At 39.8% G+C, this 26,712-nt stretch overlaps 1 protein-coding gene across 3 annotated transcripts in view; it reads right to left on the minus strand.

Moving 5' to 3' along the window:
* PRKG2 (protein kinase cGMP-dependent 2) overlaps window positions 1-24,364 on the minus strand; it is a 91,164-nt gene extending 66,800 nt beyond the window's left edge. The window contains exons 1-3 of one of the 3 annotated variants that reach the window (XM_045858269.1): window positions 23,693-24,364; window positions 17,512-17,593; window positions 13,559-14,032 (exon numbers count right to left, since the gene is read on the minus strand). In XM_045858269.1, the coding sequence (XP_045714225.1) occupies window positions 13,559-14,019 (461 nt within the window). In that variant the 5' untranslated portion in view covers window positions 14,020-14,032; window positions 17,512-17,593; window positions 23,693-24,364. The remainder of the gene's footprint in view (window positions 1-13,558; window positions 14,033-17,511; window positions 17,594-23,692) is intronic. The other 2 variants (XM_045858270.1, XM_045858268.1) reach the window with 2 other exon arrangements.
* Window positions 24,365-26,712: the final 2,348 nt, after the last annotated feature.

Below are 26,712 nucleotides of genomic sequence, written 5' to 3' on the forward strand. Positions count from 1 at the left end.
TTTGCAACTTCTCCTAAAACTATGATAGGCCAGCTAGTATAAGCAAACTGTCCCTGCTTATACAAAACAACTACAAAAGGCAGTGAAAATATATATTAACAAATCTGTTTGAAAGCATAGGAGACCTATCAACAAAGTAATGATGTGATGATCCATATCAGCAAGAGAACATGAGCTTGACATCCACCTCTACTTTTCCCTTCAGGGCATTTGCTCATTTGTAGGCAGCACTAAGCCAAAGGGTTTGGAAGAGAAACGTTAATGTTCAAAACACATCATGTGGGAGAGATCCTGGTAAACACCCAGGACTTGGGTGGAACATAAAGGGATGCATGCAGCCTGAAAATAAAGGCTAACCAAACCATGCCAGTTCCCAAAAAGGCTGAAAACCAACTCTGAAACAACAAATCCCTGTTCTGATTAAGCGATTTGCCTCTGGACTGTCTGCCAGAAACAAGGTAAATATTTTCTGTGGGATGCTCACAAAATCTAAGACAAATTTTCTCTACAGTTTTTCTGTAGAGAGTATCTGGCATGACATCAAAAATTACCTGGCATATCACAAAAAAGATCAATGAACAGCAAGGGAAAAAATAAAAAAATAGAAAGACAGTAGATCAAAATATTGTACATACTCGACATAGGTGCTAATATAACTATAGTTGATATGTTTAAAGAAATCAAGCACAAAATGGAGAATGTCAGTGGAGAAAACAAATATTTCTTAAAAATCAAAATAGAGATTCTAGAATTGAAACATAATATCTGAAGCTTGGTACTCAATAAATGGGCTTAAAATTTAGTAAGACATAGCAGAAGATTAGAAACCGAATATGTAAAGGCAAGTAGAATATATGTAGATAGAATATTGGAGAGAATCTGGGATGGACAACAGAGTGACAACAACAGAACAAAACACAGGAGATATACATAATAGAAAAGTTGAACATATGTGTAATCTGAGCCCCCAAAGACTGGAAAAAAATTGGTCTGAAACAATACATGTAGGTATCATATTCAAGAACTTTCTTAAATCAATGAAAATACCTCAAGCCACAGACAATATGCACAACAAACTCCACACAAAGCATATATAAAGAAAACTGTATCTAGTCTCATCAGAACCAAGTTACTGAAAACCAAGTACAAAGATGAAAATTTATAAAACATTTGGAGAAAAGAGACACATTACCTTCAAATGACCAACACAAAGATACACATATATGGGAAAAAGCAGACATCCCTTGAAAATAACAAACTTTAAAAGATGCTAACACTTGTTAATTATGAAGGAAAAGCAAACCAAAATCACAGTGAGATACCACAACATACTCGCCAGAATGGTTCAAATGAGAAAGACCGACAATGCCAAAAGCCAACAAGAACGTGGAGTAAGTTAACTCACACATTGCTGGTGAAAGTATCTATTTTGTTCAATCATTTTGGAAAACTATTTGGCAATTTACATTAAATGTGACAACAATGTGGTGATTGCCAGAGGGAAGAGGGGGTGGGAAGGTAGAAGACAGTAAAGGGGGGATAAATTGTGATGGGAGGAGACTTGACGTGGAGTGGTGAACACACAATACAAAATACGGATGATGTACTACAGCATTGTATACCTGAGATCTAATCTTATTAACCAATGTCACCCCAATAAATTCAATAAAAAAATTTACTACTCAACAATTCCACCCTAAGTATATACCCATCATAAATCATAGTAATATACTAAAAGACATGTGCAAGCATGTTTATGGAAGCTTTATTCAAAATTGCTAAACACCAGAATCAACCAAATGACCATCAATAGTTGTAAATTCATAAATTGTGGTATAGTCATGCAATAAAATGCTACCTAACAATAATAATTAATGAATGACTGCTATGTACAATAATGTAAGTGAATCTTACTATACAAACAAAGGAAGCCAAACTCTATAGAGTACATATTTACTAATTCCATTAAAATAAAGTTCAAAAATAGGCCGAAAGTATTCTATGATAATACTGGTACTGACAGTGACTTCCTTTGAGGTAGACAATGGGCAGGGATTGGACGGGAGCTGAAAGGACCTCTGAGGTGTTGGTAATGTTCTACTGCCTGATCTGTTTGGTGGATACGTGGGTGTGTTCACTCTATGATTTGTGTACTCAATAAAAAGTTCACTTAAAAAATGAAATCTGTGTATAGCTTTGGAGTCAGAAAACCCTAGGTTAAAAGCCCAGCTTTCCCACACTTCTGAGCTGTGTGGCCTTGGAGAAGTCACTTACCTTGACTGAACCTTGGATTTCTCCTCTATGAACAGAGCATGGTAATCATAAACAGAGAAATATTATGCATATTAACTAAGATAAGGTGCCTGCAAGTAATTAATAAATGGCAGTGATAATAATGGGTTTTCTGTGGGGTGGGAAAAGTTCTGAAAACCATGGAGAAACAAAGAGGCACTGTCAGGCTGCTGTGCTCAGTTCAAAGTTCCTCCAGATAGGTTGGATCTCCAGCTGATACCTTTAGTGGCAGCACAGATAATCCTTTTAAACCCCCAATTTACCTAGTCCACATTCTTTGAAGCAATAAATTCTTGCCCTCTAAATTGCTTCGGGAAGTTCAATTTATCAAAGTCCACTGGCAGTTCTTTTTTCTAAACTTTATTTTCATTGTTGACATTATTACAGATGTTTCCATCTTCCTTCCCTTTGCCCACCTCCACCCATCCCCCTTTCCCTCTGGTCAGCACCTCACTGTTGTCTGTGGCTATGAGTTACACACACGTGTTCTGTGGCTAGCCCCTCACCTGCTTTTTTATCGTCTCCACCCACCCCTCTGCTCTGAGACCTGTCAGTCTATTCTTTGTATCCATGCTTCTGTTTCTATTTTGTTTGTTAGTTTTTGTTAGGCTGGGCCCTCAATCTTCCTCCTCTAGTGCTGTGTATGTACGAGAGGCCACTATTTGTCTTTGCTGGGTCATAGGACGTGTCTTGCAGACCTCTTTGCGTAAGGCTTAGTGCAAAGCAGGGGCCAGCACCTCTTATCTATCAGGGATTTCTTGTGAACACAAAGGTCAAGGCAACTTAACTTACGTGATACTTCATAGCTTTATTATATACACCTGTAAAAATCATATTGTAAAGCATGTTTGTTAAGACTACAAGAGCTATAATGCCAGGGTCTCATTCCTAATTCTCTCATTACCAATGGTGGAACCCTGGGCAAGTCACTTAATCTCGAGTTTTCTCAGCTCTAAAATGACAATAACACAATCTACAAGTCACTGGATTTCTATGAAAATTAGATTAGTTATCAATATAAAGCTCTAAAAGTAGCACCTGGCATATAAAATATGTTATATAAGAGACATATATTCCTGTTGTAGGTAAGCAAGTTACCAGCAACTTTAAAACCTTCCAGTTAGAAGAGCTCTAAAACTGCTATACTTAACACCTGTTTTTATTTAGGGGGACCCCTTCACAGTGTTGGTAAAATTCCTGTCAATCCAGCCCCCGTGCCTGGCCGGCCTCCCCATGCCCAGAGTACCCCAGGCCCACTGAACTACTTGCAGGCCCCCAAATATGTCAGGCCACTTTGTCTCCCTGATGTTTATTCCTCCTTCAAAACCCAGCTCAAGGTCACCTCTTCTATGGAGGTTTCCCTAACACCACTAACCAAAGTGTGCTCCCTCCCTCCTTTGTACACCTTATAATGTTAATCCCAAAAGATTGCAATAAATTTAAATTTCCTCAAAGAAACGGTGACCTTCAAGAGTGTGACTATGCTTTATTCATATTCTGACACCAAAAACCTAGAATTGTGTCTGGCATATAATAGGAACTCCACAAAATTAATACTAAAGGACACACAAATCCTTTCTCCTCCTTTAAAAATCATGGGTACAGAGACCAGAGTGGAGGTGGAAACATCAGTCACCTAGGAAACAGGCACAGATAGTAAGCAGGGGAAGCATCTATTTCCTTCTCCCAAAAACATTTTGAGCGATAAACAAGAAAAAAATACCTAATAAATGCACAAGTTATAATTTGAGAAACTAGCATGAGAAAGATGAGGTCATTCCTTGGTCATCAGAAAATGAACATGACATTCTCCTGTCAACTCCCTTACCCTATTGCCCATGTAATGGAGCACGGTTGTAATTTAATCATGTTTCCTATCACTTCATGCTTACAACAAACATTCCTCTGCCCCTTTCATAAAAGTGTGCAGATGATCCTATTCCCATGAGCATCGAAGAACAGAGTTTAATAATCAAATGTTGAAAACAACCAACACTTACAAGGAAGTTAATCTGACAAACTCAATGATATGAATAATCATCATTGTGCTGCATGGTAATTAGGTAGAAATGGTAAATAGTTCCTTTCACTGCCTGTAAGGAGTACTGCTCTCCGACTGTCAAAGTGGATATTTCTGGATTCAACTGCAGGGAAGCCTGTTCTTATAACAAAAGGGCTCTCAACCGTTGCTGCACATTAGAATCATCAAGGGAGCTTTCACAAATCCTGATGTCCAGGGCCCTTACCTCAACCAATGTAGTCAGACTACCTGGGGGCTGGACCCCAAAATCAGTACTTTTTAATACTCATCAGGTGACTACAGTGTGCACTTAAAGTAAGAATTACAGCTGTAAACAAGAAAATGCAGGGAGTTTCAAGCTGCCCTTTCCCTCCATATTCCCATAGCACAGGGAACGTGCCTCTGCTGAGGACTCATCAACAAATCCATTACTATTAAGTAATTACCAAAAATCAATTAATGTTTGTCACAAGACTTTGTCCTATCTTATTTTCTTTTGACGAGAAGTAATAAATACAGAAGAGAGGAACTTACCACTCCCCTCCTGCTCCTCCCAGCATCCTGTATAAAACCGGAAACAGAGCCTTGTACTTAGGGGTATGCTGTCCAGTCAGCCTAAGGACTCTGGACTTAATTGTGGTAAAATATACACAACATAAGCTGTACCATTTTTATCATTTTTAGATGCACAGTTCAGTGGCATTAAGTATATTCTCATTATTTTGCAACTACTGACATCATCCTTCTCCAGAACTTTTTCATCTTCCCAAACTGAAAGTCCATACCCATTAAAGAATAACTTCTCATTCCCCCTCCTCCCAGCCCCTGGAAACTGCCATTCTACTTTATATCTCTATAAATTTGCTCTAGGTACCTCATATAAGTGGAAAAATACAATATTTGTCTTTTTGAGTCTGGCTTATTTCACTTAACATAATGTCTTCAAGGTTCACTAATGTTCTGGCATATGAAAGGAAGGAATTTCCTTCCTTTTTAAGGCTAAATAATATCGTATTGTATATATCCACTGCATTTTGTTCACCCATTCATCCACTGATAGACTTTTCGGTTGTTTCACCATTTGGCTATTGTGAATAATGCTGCTTTTAAACATGTGTGTTGAAGACTCTGGACTTTTTATGCTTGGCTTTACATATCTAATATGGCCAAGATTCTCTAGCCAAGAATCTTAATCAGAGATGCAAAAGGGCATGGTGCACAGAATTCTAAGACGGCCTCATGATCTCTACCCCTCTGGTCACACCCTTGTGTCATCCCCTCCCCTTGAGTGGGGATGGAGCCTGTGACTTGTTCCTCACCAACAGAATATGGAAATGGTGTTGGGAAGGTCACTCAGCACATGCTGTGTGAGACTTCATCTTGGCCAACTGTGAAGAGATTCTCTAGCTGCCCTTAAAGAAGTGAGTGCCATTCTGTGAAAGGGCCTGCATACAGGGACATACAGTATGGGACTGAGCAGCCTCTAGGAGGGGAGAGTATCTTTCAGCTGACTGTCAGCAAGAAACTGGGGACCTTAGTCATACATCCACAAGGAACTGAATACTGTCAACCATCACAGGAACTTAGAGAAGTACTTCTTCTACTGGAAAGCTCTAGAAAGGAACACTGTTAGCTGACGCCTTGACTACAGCATTGTGAAATACTGAGCAGATAACCTAAATAGCTCTGGACCCACAGAAATGCTGGGATAAAAAATAGCTATTCTTTTAAGCTGCTAAGTGTGTAGTAACTTGTTATGCAGCAACAGAAAACTAATATACCTGGGTTTCTCTGAGTTTCCATTTCTAAGAAATTTCAAGTAGTATCTTTTTCTCATCTCATCTGGATAGAAGGAACTAGAAGCCATACAGGTCTTTCTTTCCTTCATATTTCTCAGAGCTTGATCTACAACCCCCCAAAAAGGCCATCAAAACTGATGCTTTAAATTTACCAATTAAAATTAATGTGGCATGACAAACAAATTCTCCTTGAAGAATAAAAAGGAAATTGGGAGTTCCTATTCACTCATACTTTAGTAAGAATTAATGTAAGATATTCTTTGGTCACTCCCAGCTGTAGATCTTTAAAACAAACAAATAAACAAAAAAAAAACCTGTCAAACAGGACTGTACTGAAAAATCTATAGTTAACAAATAATTCTAAGAAGAGTTACATGGAGGGGAGGAGACAAATTATTTTAAAATGAGATTTTAAGAAAGCAAATAGTTTTAGTCAAAAGATAAAAATTTCAAGAATTGTATCTTTCACAGAAAAAGTACTTCCAGAAGCTAAAAACTGAAAGACATTATTCCTAGCTTCAGATCTTTTCCTGTTCCAGAAAATTTTACTGCAGGAAACCCTAGAAAAAGGTGACAAACACTGAACTGCTCAGGCTTCCAGAAAGAGAAAGGAGGCTCCCCGGGAAACGGACTGCACTGCTTGTTAGGAGGCAAAGGTAAGTGACAAGGCTTCCTTCTGATAGGACAAGAAAGAGGAAGGCCACTGACGTCTCAGCTATTCTGTTTCTATTGCACTCTTTGGAATCTCGCTAGAAAATGGGCAGTGTCCAGAAAGACCTGAAATGTTTATGAGCACTTAGGCTGTTGACTTACTCAGAACAATAAGTTATTACTCAGAACAATAAGTTTTGAGTCCTGAGTGTTTTCTGAGGCTTAATTAACCTTTTCCCCAACACCTAGCAAAGGACAGACTAAAAGATTTGAGGATAAAGTGTGGAGCAAAGGTTGGTTATAAACCAAGCAGGAGATAATCTGAGAGGTTGACAGAGCACTGAGGTGAGGGTGCGGAATGAGGAGAGGCCTGGGGTCTTTACCTCCTAAAGAGAAAGAAGAAAAGGCAGGGCAGGAAGTAAGAGGGGCTGGGTGCCTGGGCTCAGAAAGTCTGATGAAACCTCTTTAACTTCAAGATGTCAAGGCAGTTGCCACTTAATTTCAGGCAGGTTCTTCATTTTCTCCATGCTCCTTATCTCTCCTTTTTTTTTTTTGAAGTTTAACAGCACCACCTAACCCTTCCCCCTCACCCCAACTCCCAGGGGGGCCAGTCCTATTGTAGCAGTACCACCAGTAAGGGCTATGCACACTGTGGCAGAGAACACACTTTGACATTAGTCCACTCAGATTGGAAACATGGTTCAGGAAGGTACCACAGCACGGCCTTGAACCAGTTGTTGACTCCCAGCTTTCATTTCACTTTGGGTACAACAGAGAAGCAAAACCCTACTCATTGGATAGAGTCAATCTCCAGCCTCCACAAGGTAATGTACTGAAAACAACAGACATCTAGCAGTTAGCTGATCCCTTGTTTTCTCCCCCCATCCCTGAGCAGCTAGCTAGTTCTGACTGGGAATTACACATATGTTATTGACGTGAAAAATAAACCTTCTGTTTTCAAACATTCTGATCACTTCCACCAGACACATCAGCCAGCTGCCTCCACCCACATCTTCTGGCTGTCAGACCACCACACAATTGATCTTTTCTCTTCTTCCTTCTCCTTTCTTCTTCTTCTTCTTCTTCTTTTTGCTTTGCTGAAGGCGATAGTATTTATAAGCATATGTACAAATTTTTTTAATTATCTGATCGATAATTGTCTGGATATGCACTCTTAAAAATCTTTAACATAAATTGTAGATCTAGAACCTCTCATACAGCCACATCTAAGTCACTAATTCATAAAATACAAAAGAAAAAACTTTTTTCCCTCCTGCTTCCAGCAAAATTTCTCCTACTACAAACTAATGCCAACACAACACTTTCTGGAAGCATAGTTTTCAGGGAGAAATAACAATAGTGGGGAGATATTTGAAATTATACCAAAAAAAGCATTAGAAAAGTATCTTCTTCTAATTACATATTTAATTTTTTACATGGCTGCCAGTTGAAATGTGAAGAGTTATTTAACTTTCATCTTGGAAAAGTGGTATATAGGGTTGTTAGAACAGACTTTAGACAGTAGTCTTGGAATTCTGGTTCTGACATTAAAAATAACAAAATATAAAAGTGTAACCTTAGGCAAGTTATTTCATTCTGCATGCCTCAGTTTCTCATATGTAAAATAGAGCTGATAACAATAGTATCTATCTTAGAGGTTTGTTGTGAGGATGATATATGGTCCAATATTTGTCATGCATTCAGAGTGATTCCTGACACAGAATTAGTGATGCATAAATGTTATTATTATAACTATTATTATTATTCCACAGAAACACTCCTGTTCAATAAAGGAGCCACATTTCTATAAGGCACATTCAAATGCTCAGCACTGCTTTAGAAAGGAAGCACAAATAATAACAAACACATTCTTACACACTCCTTTTCCACATCTTATTTAAAAAGATGGCTCAGTGGCATTTTCTGCTTTTACCTATTTTGCTCCTGGAGTGAGAGTGACAAATGAAACTAATTGCCCTTTCTAAAACTAGAGTCAACATCCGAAGTCAGATGGCAAGTCTTTGTTTTATCTTTCCTTTTTGAAAGAACAATAGTTTTAAACAATAGTTCAGACCTTCTTAGGGAAGGAAGACTAGCAACTTGCCAGATGTCTCTGATTAATTTGCCTGTGTTCCACCAGATACTCAACATGAGCTCATAATTTTGCTCTGCTGGTGCTGAAGTTTCCTACATAATGTCTACATAAACAGAAAATTGCATTTCAGTAAAACATCTGATCTCTGGATGCACGGTTGTCTTGGTGCTCAAGGCGGAGTCAGACATGAACAGAAATGCTATCAGAGATTTCTCCCCCTCCTTTGCCAGTGATATTCAGTTCCCAGCCTTGAAAAGCATGGTACCCATTTGGGAACACATTTGTGCCCCTCCATGTACATCAGTCTGTGCCACCAGATGGATCAAACCCATGCTCTGTGTTCTTCTCACATGGGTCTGAGCTTTGTGGATCGGCCCTCGGTGAGCGCTGATGCAATGGGCAAGCTCTGTTCAACTCTGCTTGGAAGAAGCTAGGAAGCACCATCATTCTTCCTACCAATCAATAGAGCATGTCAAAATAAAGCAGACTGGTACCCAAACTGGCCTTCCTTGAGTGAGGCCTTTGATTTTTGTAAAAAGTCTAGAAACATTAGGATTGTAAAGAGAAAGAACTGGTTTCCAAGTCAAGAATCTTGGATTCTAATGTTAGCTCCGTGACTCCCCTTCACCCGTGTCCTCACTCTGCCAGTGAGTGGGGTCACATAAAACAATCTCTGAGGTTCTAGCTCTAAAGTCTGCTGACGATCACCATAATAAATTTAAATCAGAGATCAGACTGATACACTGTAGTGCTCTGACTCATCATGATTTATGGCATTTCAAAAAGGCTGAGTACCTATAAGAGATGTGGGCCACGTGCCCACAGAGTTTTTTGCTTCTGAGGATCGAACATGGTCAGTAGGCACAAAGCCAAAGCACTGCACAATCTTATCATTCACCAAAGGTGTAATGCAGCTTGAGAGTGATTCCATATTGTGCCCACCTCAATCTGACACGCACACACTCATTTTCTGTGGCTTTGTCCTAAAACCAAACACAAATCTTATTTTGTCTATAAAGTTTTCCCAAACTTCTCTAGGTCATAATTCCCACCTCAAGCGATAGAGGTTATGGTCCAAACACATAATGGAAAGTTGCAATATCCAATACAGTAACCCTTAGACACATGTGGTTATTTAATTTTAAAATTCATTAAAATTAAAAGTTCAGTTGCTCAGTGGCCCTAGATACATTTCCAGTGCTCAACAGCCACATTTTCCTATTGGCTTCTAAACACAGATTCTAGAACACTTTCAGCATTGCACAAGGTTCTCGTAGACAGTACTGAATTATTCTAGAACCTGATCTTAAAAAGTCAGCTCTTGAATTTTGTAAAAGACAAATTTCAAGAGTTGCCCAATGCCAATGGAGCATATAAATTCCTTCATATGAAGCAGGGAGATGCAACTATGTATCCGGTTTGAGCTACGCCTGCAGAACAGGACGTACAAGTACACCTGGTGGATACAGGAGAGCAGAGCTGGTGTGAGCAGACTGCCTGACAGTCGATGAGGCTCACTTGCCATTTCTGTACATTTGAGCACAGGGACCTCAGCAAACTCGCAGACTGCTGTGGCATGGATTTTAGGGTTTCTGGTGAATTACTGAATCTGAATCTTCAAATTCCAAATCTATCATTCCCCCAAATTGTATTCTCTGGTTTCTGCCAGTACTTCCTATCTCCCCACTGTTGTTGATTGGAGGAGGGCTAAGTCTGCTTTCATGTTCTTGCTCACCATTAAGTATTCATCAGAGACATCCTTTTAGATAAAAAGACTGAAAAGCCTCACTAGCTTTTCAATTCAGGATGGAGGAGGGACTCTACCCAAAATGTAGTTGACAGGTATTAGTAGGAATGAATTTAGTCATAAATTCAGCCAGGAAAATTTATGAGAGTTCACAGATAAATCATGGGAACCTAAAAACAACTGAAGGAAAAACTTGACAGATATCTTAAATACTCTACTATCTAACAGAAGTGCTTGGAAAAGGAGCCAAACCTATGGACACTGACATCGTCCTTTTATCAGTGAATTATGCCGCCATCTTCTTAAATGATCTAACTTCTAGAAAACTGTTTCCTACAAAATTTTTCATAGACTGTATAAAAGATATATAAAAATATCCAAAGTTTACTTATGGCTTTTCTCTAAAATTAAAACTAACTGACATGAAAAATGAATTGTAATATTGAGCACTTTAAAAAAATTGGAAAATTTGAAATCTCTGAACTGATGATGCCACTTGTGTTTAGCCAGTTATTCCAGGGGCAAGAAGAGATATTTTGCAAGAAAATTTGAGGCACAAACTTCACACATGAGGTACAAATCAGTCAACGAAAAAAGAGTGGTTCCCATATTTTAATTAATTTTCAATTTAGAACCACAAGGCCCTATAAAAGCATACGGGGAACGTTAAGGCATGAATAATCTAGTTTGGTCTCCTTAGGACTTTATCATTAAGGAATCAATTAGCTTGTCTTCATCATGACCTCAACACAGACTTGTACCCATTTGGCTTGCTTTCAGTGATGATGGGAAGCACTGCTGACCCTTATTCAAGAGCTATAATGCCTTTCCTCTATGTCTCACTCGCTATAGACAGCAGGTCTGACCCAGAAACTGGCTGTGTATAACTGCTGTTTTTTTGTGTTGTTTTTTTTTTTTTTTTTGCCTAGTTATAATAGAGTTAGTAAAGAATCACAAAGAAACATATTTATTTTGGATTGTTCAGCCACCTAATATCAGGAGAATGGTGTTTGGCTTCAACATGGACATAAATCTTTGGAACAAAATAACTGAACATAATCTTTGTTCTAGAGGAGAAATCTGATAGAGTATATAGGGAAAAGGTCAGAGAAGGTAAAGTGCTATTAAATTCTCTCACTCTTCTCCTAGATATACAAGCTCATTTCTATTTGAAACATTTTTGGGGGGTAATTAAAATACTGTGCTATGTATACATATATACTAATATAATGCATAATATTTAATATTGCTGTATGTACATGTATCTCTGATATATCAGAAGAGAACCCTGGATGATGTTCAATTTTTGAAAAAGCAAGCATAATTTTATAGCATTTATGATTTCTGAATTTACACCATCAAAAATAAGTCCTTTTTAAAGGTTAGAAATAAGGCCTTTCTAAACCAATTAATAATAAAAAAATCTTGGTTTAAAAACATTCTTCTGAACTATCAGATGTCTTCCAACCACAGAATATTATAATTAATAATCCAGCATGATTTGTTTCCTTAACAAATATTTATTGATTATTCATTGCATCAAGTACTATCAACAAATTGATGAATTAAACCTCCCTTTATATCTGTTGCCGAAATTAATCATTTATTTGTTCAAAGCAGATGTTTTATCTTAATTTATATTACTTGTGTCAGTGAATAAATTAAAATTTGTTTTAATTTCACGAATCTTTCATTTTACATGAGAGATCTAGGCTCAACCAAGATATTATCAAGGAAAATATCTGATTTCAAATAATAAATAACTCTCATTCTAAAATAATGTGGAAGGAGACCCTGACTGATGATGTTTCTAGTCAATCTTTTCTGGTTGGGAAATTCAAACTTCAGCCATAAAACAAATGTACACACATGTGCACACATGCACAGAACACACACACCAGAATGCTACGTGTAATACATGTTCTTCTAGAAATCCTTATTTTAAAAACTAATTCTAGCTTTCAATTGTTCCCTCTGCCAGAAATGCCCTTTCCACTTTGTTTACACTCCTTTTTCTCCTCTGGATCTCAGCTAAAGGTCACCTCCTCAGTCAGACCTCCATGACAATCCCAATTCTGGTGCCTCTTTGCCCTTCTCTCTCCCCGATCCCAGACACCATCTGCTATACAGTGGTTTCCACCATATCATGTGTTCCAATTAATAATTATACAATGTTTACTTGTTTCCATATCTACTGTCTCTCCCTGACAGAGACTCTGTGTCTATTTACTCACTGATATGTACTTAGTGTCCAACAGTGGCGGGAAGAAGGTGGAATAGTGCTCAATTTGAACTATGAGGTAAATGAATGAATTCATCCTCTTCTGAGCCTCCACCTTATTCCTTTTTCATAGCAGACTAAATGCTAGGAAGTGGTTTTGCTACACATCTTCATAATTCATTGTGATTTTTGTACACTTCTAAATTCACTCTTATAGAAAGAGAGGATGGTAGACATCCTAAAAGTAACTCTTCACTCCCTTAGTGTTTTCGAGAAGATGGAAATGACTTTCATAAACTCACTTCAGTTGTACATATTATAAATCAAAGTCCAAGTAAAGCATAGTTCCTGCTTTAAAGAAAAGTTCTCCCTAAAGGGAGACCATTTTGCAAAGCAAAACCAGTTTAGAAGTCCCTCCCAGGGGTGTCCAACCTTTTGGCATCTCTGGGCCATACTGGGAGAAGAAGAGTTGTCCTGGGCCACACATTAAATACATGTAATCACACACACAAAAAATCTCATAATGTTTTAATTAAATTTACAATTTGTATTGGGCTAAATTCATAGTCATCCTGGGATGCACGCAGCCCGAAGGCCACAGGTTAGACACCCCTGGTCCCCAAATCTGAAAGGATTAGTATGCTGTTTACCACTGAGGAGACTTAATAAATAGCACTCAGGTGTTTCATAATACTAAGGCCATCCAAGTCGAAAGAGTGTGGGAACTTCTTACCTGGAGTCCTTTCTGACTCTTGCTTTCTCGAAGGAAAATTCAGGGGGTTTGTTGAGGTCGTAGGTACGGGTGGTTGGCTCAGCAGACACCCCTGCCTTTGCCCCCCTCCTGCTGTGGAGAGAGACCAATCCCGAGGTCTTCCGGTGGACCTCCAGAGGCACTTTGTCTGGAGAGGCCTGCAGCAGGCTTCCTCCCTGGATGTGCACCACATCCTGAAGCTTGTTCAGCTGGATGCACTTGTTCTGAAGCTCCTCCGTGAGCTCAGCAATGGCCACAGTCTGCTTCGAGAGCTGCTCCCGCAGTTCCTTCAGATGGTACTCCCGCTCCTGGATCTCGGCATCCTTCCTCCTCAGCTCGCTCTCCAGCTCTGTCACCTTGTTCCGTAGAGCATCGACAGTGAGGGTCCCGGACTGGCCATCGGGATGCTTGGGATGTTTGGGTTTCACTGAACCATTTCCCATTTTGCTCAAGGACCTGAGAGAAGGCACATAACTGAGAATTACCCAGAGGAGTTTTATATCCCAACACCCCCCACCACTCCTCTCATTCCCATCTGTTTCATAAGCAGAAATGAAGGTGTCCCATTGTTCAGTAAGCACTAAATTCCCCATGCTTCCAAGGGGAAAGCTATCAATCCCTTTGCTTTATCCCTCCATGAGGAGGGGGAGCTAGCACCAGGTTTCATTGTACCTGTCCCTGTGCCAGCACAAGTGTCACACCTGAGCCTTTTACACAAACAGCCTGCATTACCTACTGTTCTCTTTGGTCATTCTCCCCAGACAGCTGTCAAAAGCATCCCAACAGAGCTGCGATTTGGATGTCAGCATGGCAAAGATAAAACACAATGAGCAGCTACAACAGCAGAGGCTTACAAATGTGACAACTCTCACAGCTCCCCAGTGACTACACTAAGAAACCCTCCTGCGCTGAGAAAGTAACACATCTGCATTCTGTGGGAGGAGGAGGCAGAGTCGGTGTTGGTTGCTTTATTAGCACTTTTCTCTGGCTGTGTGTACCTGCTAAGTTTCAACATTTCTGATAAGGTTTCTCGGTTAAAAAAAAATCAAATCCAGGTTGTGATTATTAAAATGCAGAAGAGAGACATGGACATTTTTCTACATCTTTTACTTTATATCCTAAAGTCAAGGTTGCCCAAAAATGATGACCTAGGGTACAAGACAATGCTCTATTTTTTTCCTGTTAAGAATGTGCTCAGCATAGGTCCCAAAGTGGTCACTCATACAGTGAGTCTTGGGAAGTGAAAAGCAGATCAGAATTATGAGGAATTATTTTAGTTGATTCAGAAATACTTTTTAGTTTAATGGCTATACATTTATTTTAACATTCATTAGGAATATAGATAATGGACACCACTAAGTTGTGGTTTCATTGATATCATTGCTTAACTGGAAATGAAATTAGGTAATTAGCTTTAGAGTCAATTCAGTGAAAATAGAAAATAAATCATCTGCAGGTAATAAGCACATGTAAGAAAAACAAAAAAAAGTTTGGAAAGTACTGTTTTGATTAATTATGATAAGTTCCAGTATTTTTTAGGCTACCCATTTAAAATTCATACATCTGCATGTGCATTTTTGACAGCCACAACCCGAGAAGCACTATAACACTTACAAACTCAGTTTGAATTATCTCTCATTATATACCCACACCTTCTTGTCCTTTTTTCCCTCCAAATTTCACACTCAGAGAGAAATGAAATTTTTAGACTGATTTCACTACCTCTACCAGAATAATCGTGACCTCAACAACACTGAAGACAGAGACATAAAGATGTAAAACAGCCTCTAAGTTTCAAACAGATGCATCAAATAGCCAATTGGGGTTGCCTAAGATGGATAATACACACAGAAAATAAATGTACTTATAAGAGTAATCTTAAAATACTCAGATATTCTTCGAGATTCAAAGCAGTCATTAGTCAACATTAGTTTCTGGAGAACTGCCTTTATATGTTGCAAAGATATGGCAGGTTTCATCTTTAAGTATCTGTTGACTTGGCAGCATTTACTGTTCTTAGATATTAAGAATATATGAAAAGGTTGAAGAGACTAGAATTCAAAGAAGTAGCCCTGGACACTCTTGTATCCCAAATAAGCAATTCACAAAACATTAGATTGGGACCTAAGAATAACCTGGAATGAGATTCTGAATGGCAGGCGTGAGAAGGGTACCCCCCAAAGGCCTCTGAAATTACAGTGTGCAAGATTTTAACATGAGTGGTGAGTCCTCTTCTAGACACACATTTTTGGTTCATGGGCAAGCATTCCTAAACCAAGGAAGGATGGAAGGAGAGGAGTTGGGGGGAAAGGAATTGCCCTATAAAGAACAAAACTAAACACAAAAACTTTAAATCTAATATAAAACTAATAACTCATTGTTATTCATTGAACAACTGTTAACTAAGGCCTGTCATGGACTGTATCAGGGGCATAGCTCCATGAATTAGCAGTCAAATTTGACACAGAAGACAGTTGCAGAATTCTAAATATGAAAAGGCTTATAACAATATTTGCTCTATGTAGGGCATTTAAAACATTATATACCAAACCAATATTTCACAAACCTGAAGCAAAATTAAGTAGAAGATGCTAAATTCTCCCAAAACACCAACTGTTCTCTGGTTTTAATGAAGTCAGTTTGAAAGCTGTATAAATCTTTCAAGTTATTTAGAATTCCAAAAAGGGGTGAAATGAGAGTAACTCATCTTTCAAGTCACTAGTTTAAGCTATGTAAGTTACCAAAAGGCTCAATACTAAGGCTGATTTCTTAGTGAGTTCACCCATTTCAATTTTGTCGTCCCTCAAGCCAAACTTCGAGTGTCTGGCTTCATAAACCCTAATTGGATTCACTCTGTTTCCCGTATCAGTCACTAAGACAGATAAGCTATTTTTCAAATATGTATTGCTAGCCAAAAGGACAAATGAACCACAGGATGTTGCTCCATCAATCTAGCAACTGCATGTCATTAGAATCATTCTTATAATCAGAAGGCAGCGTATAAGGTAAAAAGAAATGAGCTTGGAGATAAAGATCAGGATTTAACATGAACAATGAAGGGTAGCTATCCAGGGTAGAAAAACAATCTGCCCTTTCCCAGCTGTGTAATCTTCTCTGAATTACTTAGATAGAATTCTCAGTTTTCTAATCTAGGAAATGGATCCTAGTGGAAATTCTATCCATCTCATATGGATTATTATGAAGAGTATGTTATTAAGGCATCACTAGCAATGCCTAACATGTAGTAAGCACCAAGTAGCTCTTCTACTACGTGAAAAGACAAGACACTTAGTGTCTTGGTGTGAGAAAATGCCCAGAGGGGATCATTGCTGGGGGCACAGTGGTCTAGCAAACTGGGGGTCTTGATGCAAACTGATCCCCCCTGGAGGAGGGGGATCTTACTCATTAAGAAAAGAAGTCATTGGGATAGGATCTATATTTTCATTTCAAATAAAATTCTCTTTTTAAAAAAAAGAGGGAGGAAGAAGGGGAAGGGGAGGGAGAGGAGGAGAAGGAATCATTCTGGAACAAACAGCCTGGGAAACCTTCTCTATTAAGGGAAGCCCGCCAAAAGATGGAGATGAGAAAGCTTCATGAATGACCCAACCCAGGTTCCAGGACTGCAGGGCCTCCTCCTTGGTGATGCCTTCATGTGCCCCCTATCTATTTACACATATTGCAGTAAACTCCTTATTCCAAAAGGATCCAACTAATATCTTTGAAGGCAACAACAGCAACAAAAACAATGGTTCATTGTGAAGGCAATATTCTGCAGCCTGGGACCAGAGAGAGGAACAGAATGAGAGGTGGCATTTAGCAAGAAGAGAGGAGAATTATGTAAAATTATCAATAATTATTACATTAATTTAATCATTATTTAGGAAATGCCATAGATAAGAGGTAACTAGAAAAGACCCAAGAAAAGCAAAACTTACTGTGAAGGTGCTTGCAGGCAGAAGAACACCTGGCAGCCAGTGTGGGAGGAATTAGGCTTTGTTGTCTGTTTTCCCTCCAGCCCTAAAGTAGTTGGAAACCAAATCTTGGCTCTGATCTAGAAAATATCTATTTCTCTCTTTACCCATCTGGAGCCTGATATAAACACACACACACACACACACACACACACACACACACACACATTTATACATGTCTGTATATCTATCTGTAAATATGGGACATGGTACCTTGATGGCTAAGGATACTGAACCAGAGCCCAACCCAATTACTGGCACGTAGTGTTTATGTACATTTGGGTATGATTTTAGGGTTGAGGGTCAATTATAGAAGAGAGAGATAGACACATAGATAGATCAACAGGCAGATAGATAAAATATTATTGCATATTATTTAGAGCTGCTAGGTAGTTAAATGAAATAAACCACAAGCAGCATGGAGGACAGTGCCTGATATATAGTGTGTTTAATAAATATTAAATTTACTGTTTTATTGCTGTAATATTATTTACCCAATGAAATAACACATTTTAGTAGAAAACTAACATCATCTTAGCAGAAAAACATATTGCTCACAATATATGTACTAAACCACCACGATATTGTAGGAGAACAAAGTCAGGGTGCTGGCACTACCATACTTTAAGACTTATTGTAAAGCTGCAATAATCAAGACAGTGTGGTTCTGTTGAAAGAGCAGACAAATAGATCGAAGGTACAGAATAGAGAGCCCAGAAATAGACCCCTACAATATAGTCAACTGACCTTTGACAAAGGAACAAAGGTAAGCCAATGGACAAAGGATAGCTCTTTTAACAAATTGTATTGAAACAACTGGACATCCATATGTTAAAAAAAAAAATGAATCTACACACAGACTTTATATCTTTCACAAAATTAGCTCAAAATGGGTCAAAGACCTAAATGTAAACCAGGAAACTATAAAACTGCTAGTGGGAAATATAAGAGAAAATCTAAGTCACCTTGGGTTTGGTGATGTTTTTAGATAAAACACCAAAAGCACAATCCATGAAAAAATTGGTAAGTCGGACTTCATTAAAATTAAAAATGTCTATTCAGCAAAAGAGACTATTAAGAGAATGAAACAACAGCGACAGACTAGAAGAAAGTATTTGCAAAACACATCAAATAAAGGACTGAGATCCAAAATATGCAAAGAACTCAGTACTCAGTATGGTGGATACACGTCTTTACGCATTTGTCCAAACCCATAGGAAAAAAAATAACCAGCTGAAAAATGGACAAAAATATAAACAGATGCCTCACCAATGAAGATACACACATGGTAAATAAGGATATGAAAAGAAGTTTAATATTATATGTAATTAGATAATCTCAAATTAAAACAGCAATGACATACTACTACACACCTATTACAAAAGCCAAAACACTGACAACAGCTAATGCTGGTGAGGATGTAGAGCAGCAGGAATTCTCACTCGTGGCCACTGGGAATGTGAAATGATACCGCCACTTGGGAAGACAGTTTGGCAGTTTCTTGCAAAGCTAAATAATCATACAATCCAGCAATCATGTTCCCTGGCATTTAACCAACTGATATGAAAACATATATTCACACTAAAACCTGCACGTGGATGTTTATAGCAGCTTTACCTTATAATTGCCAAAACTTGGAAGCAACCACGATGTTCTTCAAAAGGATGAATGGATAAACTGGTACATCCAGACAATTAAATATTATTCAGTGATGCAAAGTAATAGCTAGTAAGCCACAAAAAGACATGGAAGAACTTTAAATGCATATTACTAAGTGAAAGATGCCAATCTGAGAAACTCACATACTATATGATTCCAAGTACATGACATTCTGCAAATGACAAAACTTGGAGAGAGGAAGAACATCAGTGGTTGCCAGGGGCTTGGGGAGAGTGAGGAAGGAACGAATAGGTGTATCACAAGGCAATTTTAGGGCAGTGAAACTATTCTGTATGACACTGTAATGGTGGACACTCATGTGCATACATTTGTCCAAATGTAAAATACAAAGAATGAATCCTATTGTAAAATATGTATTTTAATTAATAGTATGTGCCAACATTGCTTCATCAATTGTAATAAATATACCACACTAATTCAAGGTGTTAAGAATAAAGGGGGCATTAGGTGAATATATGGAAACTCTCTTCACCTTTCACCTAAAACTGCTCTAAAAAATAAAGTCTATTATTTGTTAAAAATGTATGTACTAAGGAGTGAATGCAAGAAAGCTGACAGCATAGTCAGGGAATAGGCTGAAATGCATGATGGGTAGAGAGTGATGAGAAATAAACCTGAAAAAGTAAGACACTGAGTAAGATGCTGAAAAACTTCATCATATGCCACATTATAGTATCTGGATTTTAGCATAGGTCAAGTTTCTTTCAAGTGATATGGTCAGATTTGTCCTTTAAAAAATAACTTTCTTGGCAATAAATGTGGAATGGAGTGAAAAGAGTTTGGAGGAAGAAAGACAAAGCAAAAGGCTATTGTACCCATCCACATAGGAGGTAGTGAGGACCAGATTACAGCCAGACAAAGTTCCACCCTTTTTCTAATGTCTTAAACTTCTTGAACTCAAGAAGAAAATTAATAATCTCCACAGTAGCCAGAAGAGAAAAAACATCATTATAAGAAGTTTGGTAAAAAGCTATGGCTGTAGATAATTGCAATTTTCCTCCCTTCAATAAATTATGAAAAGTGGAATGGATTTTTTTCATGATATGGGCAGTTTAGTCTAGAACTAGAGGAGTTCTATACAGGCTTTTTATAAGTAGTCTCCAAAGAACATATAAAACATGTATATGGTGTTATTCTTAACTTTGACTCACCAAAGTTTTTGAGAAAATAATAAACTATCACTGAGTTTTCCTTGTGTGAAATAGTGCAATTTTATATCATTATCACCATTAAAAGCACCTGTCCATCTGATCTTGTGACTGGTGACCATGGTTTGAATATACTGCTTGTTCTCTCTGTCCACAGCATCTTAATCTGGAGAGTAATCTGTTCTTGTCGGGCAGTCATACAAGCTTCTCATTTGTGCCAGTTTCAGCTACTCCACAGTTTGGCTGTGCCTTTGAAGCACCCCTTCCATAGCAGAATGTTCATGGTGATTTTTATAATAGCCACATATCCTATATTTTCACTGACAGATTTGGAGATGCTCCATTCAGCTATCGTACTTTTGGGTGATACTGTATCAGATAAACAGGCAAACACAGAGAAATGTAATTTCATAGATGGAGGTCAAGAGACTGTAGCTTATAGAATTTGAGTGGCGATAAGAAGAAATAATAAGATTGGAAATTGCCATTGGAGCAACTGGTTAAGAGTTGATGTCACTAACCAAAATGAGGAACAGATTTTAAGGAATAAAATGGTGAATTTAATTTTGGACACACTCAGTTTGAGGGACCTGTGGAAATTTTAGGGTCAAGAAATTCAGTAGGCAGCCCTGGCTGGCATGTAGCTCAGTGAATTGAGCACAGGCTGTGAACCAAAGTGTCACAGGTTCGATTCCCAGTCAGGGCACATGCCTGGGTTGCAGGCCACGGCCCCCAGCAACCGCACATTGATGTTTCTCTCTCTCTCTCTTTCTCCCTCCCTTCCCCCTCTAAAAATAAATAAATAAAATTTTAAAAAATAACTAGCCAGTTATTTAAAAAAAAGAAATTCAGGTGATGAGAAATGAAGGACTAGAAAATGAGAAGAAAGGAACTGAAAATATTTTGTAAGTACTGATACAGAAGTAGAGACTGAAGTAGATGAAAGTGCCTAGGAGACTGGCAATAAGTAGAGGAAGTGTGTCTAGGACTATGTGAAGCTTGAAAGAAAAACTAGAGATAGGGTAAGAAGAAGCTACTGCTTTTGTGAAAGAGGATCTGAAAGAATTAACAGTAAAAGATGTGAATGGTGGGAGGAATACAAAATTTCTAAATGTAGTAATTACATAGGGAGGCAAAAATAATTCCAATGTTTTGATCTAAGAAAGCTTGGAGGAAGGTAGTACTATGAACTTATTGATGCACCCAAAAATGAATAGAGTACAATATACTGGCTACTATGGTACTATGACACGGACCAAGGTCCAGGGAATGAGCACGCTTTATGGAGACAGTAATGAGTTTTCGTATTCTAAATTTGACGTGTCTGTGGGTCATCAAGGTGAAAATGTCTAGTAGATAGTAAAAAAGAAGAAAGGTCAAGGCAAGAGACCTCTTCATAGAGATAAGAATCTAAGTTGCATTCATAGATGAGATCACTGAGGGACAAAAGAAAGGAACGCCTCTATTATGTACATTTAGATGCTACTAGTAGGTATTATCTACAGGTGAATAGGACAAGAAGGAGAAGCAAATGATAAAGATGCAGAAAGAATAGTTGTACAATTAAGATATCTAGGAAGAAGTATAACAGAGGCCAAGAGCATAAGATATTCAAGAGGTAAGTAGGCTACAGTTCACATCCCATAGACATACCGAAGGAAACGAGATCGGAGGGGAAAGGCACTGAATTTAGCCTCTCATGACCAAGTTAAGATAAAAAACAGATTACAAAGGACCATGGGAAGAGGTGAAACTCAGAGTAGGGACCCTAAGACAGTATCATGGGTCATGAAATGGATTTTTGAATAGTGGAAACTTGAGAATTATTTGTAACACCAGAATAATGAACCAGTAAAGACAGAGAAAATAAAAACATAGGAAAAGAGGGGAGAATTAACAGGAAAATGGCCTACGGCAGCAATTTTCAACTTTTTTTTCTCCTATGGCACACATAAGCGAATTCCTAAAATTCTGCAGCACACCAAAAAAATGTACTATGTATTTTACCAACCTGACCAAAAAAATGGGTATAATTTTGATTCTTTCACACCAGACAGCTATTGTTGTGTTGTCATTTTTTATTTGGCAATCTAAGGGAAAAGAGGTCAGTGCCCCTGACTAAAAAGCCAGGTATTGCATGTTTTAAAAATTCTGGAGGCACACCGGTTGAAAATCACTGGCGTAGATTAAGATAATAGGGGGTCAAAAGACTTGGGCAACATCCAGGCAACAAATGCCTTCACTGTTGGCTGAATTAGTCTATAGTGTAATCCCTACTTGTAAGGATTTCAGAGTACTGAAATAGTGCACATAAAAGAAAAAAAATATCTCTGTGCCATCTTTTAATGTCTTTTATTCTTAGATGCACAATGTTCCATTGAAGAGGATGGACCCCAACTCTCCAAAGAGAATTTTCTACGATATTAACTCCTCCTGTATAAAATGCAACAGGAGTACTGGCAACAGATACTGTTCGTATGTGAGACGGTCAGCTTACAGAGATGAAACTTGCAAAAAAAGAGACAATAATTTCAAAGGAACTATGTAGGGGGGAAGCAGGTGTATGCTGCCCTGTTCCTTTATTAAAAAAACAATTCTGGAAACTAAGTTGACAAGATAAAAATACGGAAACCAAGGCATTTGTCAAGCCTTTCTACCTGTTCATTCTGCCTGCGCCGTTTCTGTCTAGTCTCAGCTCTGGATTCTACTGCTGTGGATTTGCATCTCTAGTTTTTCCTTAAACTCGAACCCACGGCTTTTTCTCTCATCCCCCAAGTGGCTGATTTATTGTTTTTATGTGTTTGCTCTTGTTTCTTCGTCACCAGAAAATATAAAGCAAGAAATGTGAAAGCGCCTCACGGTGCTGGGAGTGCGACAGGACACCCACACAAGTTTACAATGACTCCTAAAGTCCTTGCCCGCATACTGCCTTCCAGCAGCTACCCAGAGCGCAGAGAAGTGGAGCCAGGAGCGCAAGCCCTGAAAGCAGCACCAAGCCCCCAGCCCAGGGCAAGTCTCCAGGGCTGCTCCGGGGCTAAAGGCGTAAGAACCCCGAGGAATGCCCATTGGCGCTGAGTTCTCCCCTTCCTGCCCTAGCTGAGTTGCTTAAAATCAACTAGCCTTTCCCTGCCTCCAGAAGCCCAGAAAGGGTGCCACACCAAGCAAACAAACGCGTGCACACGTCCACACGCCAACAGCACTAGCAAGAGACTTGCTGGGCAGAGAAGAGACTTTCACAGCCTGCACACGCACACGTATCCCTACTCCGTCCCTCCCGACGCACCCTCTCGCCCAAGCCCCCAGCCCGTGAACCTCACCAGACAGCCGTGTAACTTTCCAGGTGCGCAGCTTGTCACTGTGGCCCGGCTGCCCCTGCGTCTCTGCGTCCTCTCCACGCAGCCCTCCCCGGCAGCCTCCAGCGCCCAGAAGAAGCGCAGGTCAGCTCACACCGCCCTGGGCGTGCGCAGGGCGCACCACCACCCCGGGGCTGTCCGCACTGCCGGTCCCACTATGTGGGAGCCGGGGGAGCGTGGACCAACGTGCTTCGGGCAGGAGATGCAGCGGTGGCGGCGTCGGTGCTGCCGCCTGGCTCCTCCGCGGGGGCCGGTACAGAGGAGACACCAAGGAGGGAGGGGAAGGAAAAAGGGAGGAGAGGAGGAAAAGGAGGGGGCGGGGGTCAGCCCGGTCTTTGGCGTGGAAGAACAGGGAGCCCCCTAAAAGTGGGGTCACCCGCGTGCGCACCCACACCAGCGTGGACTCTACTCCTGAGACCAGCCGGCCACAATAGCCGCAGTCTGCACTTTATACCCTATACCTTCAGGAGTGAGGCAACTGAAGTAGGAAGATAACATCGTGGTTGTAAGCATTTTTTCCCATGTTATTATTTCTATTTCAAGCATGTGAGACGAGGGGAGAGGAAAGTTCAGGGAGGTGTTCCTATTTTCCATCCCCTCCTTTCCCCCGCCCCTCCAGTCTGTTTTCACTGCAGGCTGCCTCCCACCTTGCTACCCTCCCAGAGCGCAAACAGGCGCACGGATCCTGCACGTGTCCTCTGTCACACCACTGCCCTTCCGGAAGATAATGTGATTCCAGAGCAGCTTGGAGACATGCTCTTCTCGGACTCTGAAGCCATAACGTGCATCCAGCTTGCCAGTTCACGTGATGTGGAGCGGTGGTTTGAACCAAGTTTCAAAGGAAAGATATTATATCTTCCTTTGGGATCTGAAGGTCTTTTGGCAGGGAACTTTCTTGATCACCCAAGCTTTCTCCCCGTCGCCTTTTGATTACATGTTTTTTCCTGAGGCTTACACTATGGTTTTCTAAATATATGTATACTCCACCGCATTATTTGCTGTGCTCTGGAGTTGTGAGATCTTCCTGTGCCTTTCTCCCTTTCCTCCTGCCCCCTCCCAAGGAATTTCACTGGCAAATCCAGGAGAACAAGGGCAGTTTAGTGTTTAGGAATGGGAAGTACAGTGAGGGTCTATTCTTCACTGTGTTCCTGGAGAATGTTAGGCCCCAACTCTCTTGAGTTTTAAGCCACGTGGTGGCAGTGGGGCTCGTGTAACACTGGTCTGCACTAGTATGTACTAAACACATAGAAATGAGGCCTGCGTAAATATATTGAACGGAGGACGAATGTAGTCTGTGTGTGTGTCTGTGCGCGCATGCACACACACACACACACACACACTAGCTGGAAAAAAAAACAGAAAAAATACAAAGTACTTTTTAATGAATATGTGCCATTTTATGTAGGGCTTCAAAATAGCCCAACTACAGGAGATGAGGATAGGGAACAATTCCACAGGAAAAGGGGAAATAATTAAGCCATTGTTAAGTCACTGTAACAGTGGACTTTTAAGTTAATGGGCTGAATGTTTATATGTGGTTTAACAGCAAAGAAGATAAAATCAAAGATTTTCAAAATTCATACACATCATTTAGTCCAGTGGGGAAGAGTGTTAGGAGAAACTGTGAGTTACTAATTAATGGGTCCAAAAATTGATATGTTAGGTCAAAACTTGTATATTTGGAATGAAATAAAATAAAAGTACCACAGTATATTACACATAGCAAGAGTGTGCTCTACAGATCTTTCATTTCAGTTAAATATATGTGCACTGGGTCAACCATGTAGTATGTATTTTCTTGCTGCTCCTGGCGATAAAAACTTAAAAGCCAAAATTGATGTCGTGCTGCCCAGGCCCACCCAACCAGTTGGAGTGTGAGAGGAGCACAGGTTCTTCCCCAGCTATCCTGTGTGCTGTCGGCAACACCACACTGAACTGCAGAGAACAAGGAGGAAGTAGGGGAGGAGGAGGAAAACAGTGACCACTTCAGAGCTCTTTATTCATTCTTTCAACAAGAGTGCTTGCGCAGCTCCTAGGAGCTCCTAGGCCTCAGACCTGGTGCTAAAGTCTGGAAATTCAGTGGGGAACAAAATCAACATGTGATCTCACCGGTTTAGAATCTATAGTCCTGTGGGGGAAAGGGACATCATGCAAATAAACACAAAAGAAACCCTCTGTGATAAATGCTATGAAGGAAAATATGAGAGCAAAAAATATAGGATTATAATTTAGATGTGGGAGGTGGCAAGTAATAATTAACCCAATTTAAATTGCCTTAAGCAGTAAGGAAATTCATAGTTTTATATGGCCAGAAGTTCCTGGAAGTTCAAAGGTCGAGAGGCTCTAGCTGGTGAATTCAGCAGCTCAGTGATATCAGGGAGGGCCCAGACTGTTTCTGCTATCCCCCCTCCCATCTCCAACATGCCGCTTTGTACCTGGGTCTGCCCCACCCAAGTTCCCAGGGTGGCTGGAACAGCCCCCATTCTGACAGCCAATCCTGACAGTGCCCAAAGGTGGCACAGTGTGTTTCTTTTCAAGAGTGGGGAAATCTTTCTCAGAAGCTCCCAGGAGGTGTCTTCTCAGCTGTGTTGAGTCTAAATCAAGTCACATGCCCATGCCTAAATGCTGGAAATGGGGGCGAGGGGTTAAGATAACTACTCCAAGTTCTTCAACACTCACCCCAGAACTCTTCAGGATTGTGTTTTTTCAGGAGCTGACACCCAAACAAAACAGAGAAGGTAGGAATGGAAGGTGGGATAGACAATTCAGAGTCTGCTTTAGACGAGGCCCAGGGATGATTTCTCTGAAAAATGACATTTAAATTTAAGATGAGTAAGAGTCAGCAAGGAGTGAGGAGGAAGCACCTTCAGACAGAAGGAACGCTGTGTGTGTGGGAGCTGACTCTGTTAAAGGCGTACATGCAATTCCTCATTTACTATGTTTACCTGAAGCAAGCTCAAAGAGTTAAGTAACTTGATCAAGTT

This window comes from Phyllostomus hastatus, unplaced genomic scaffold (genome assembly GCF_019186645.2).
Source record: "Phyllostomus hastatus isolate PE091 unplaced genomic scaffold, TTU_PhHast_1.1 phas_scaffold_1674, whole genome shotgun sequence".
NCBI classification, from domain to species: domain Eukaryota; kingdom Metazoa; phylum Chordata; class Mammalia; order Chiroptera; family Phyllostomidae; genus Phyllostomus; species Phyllostomus hastatus.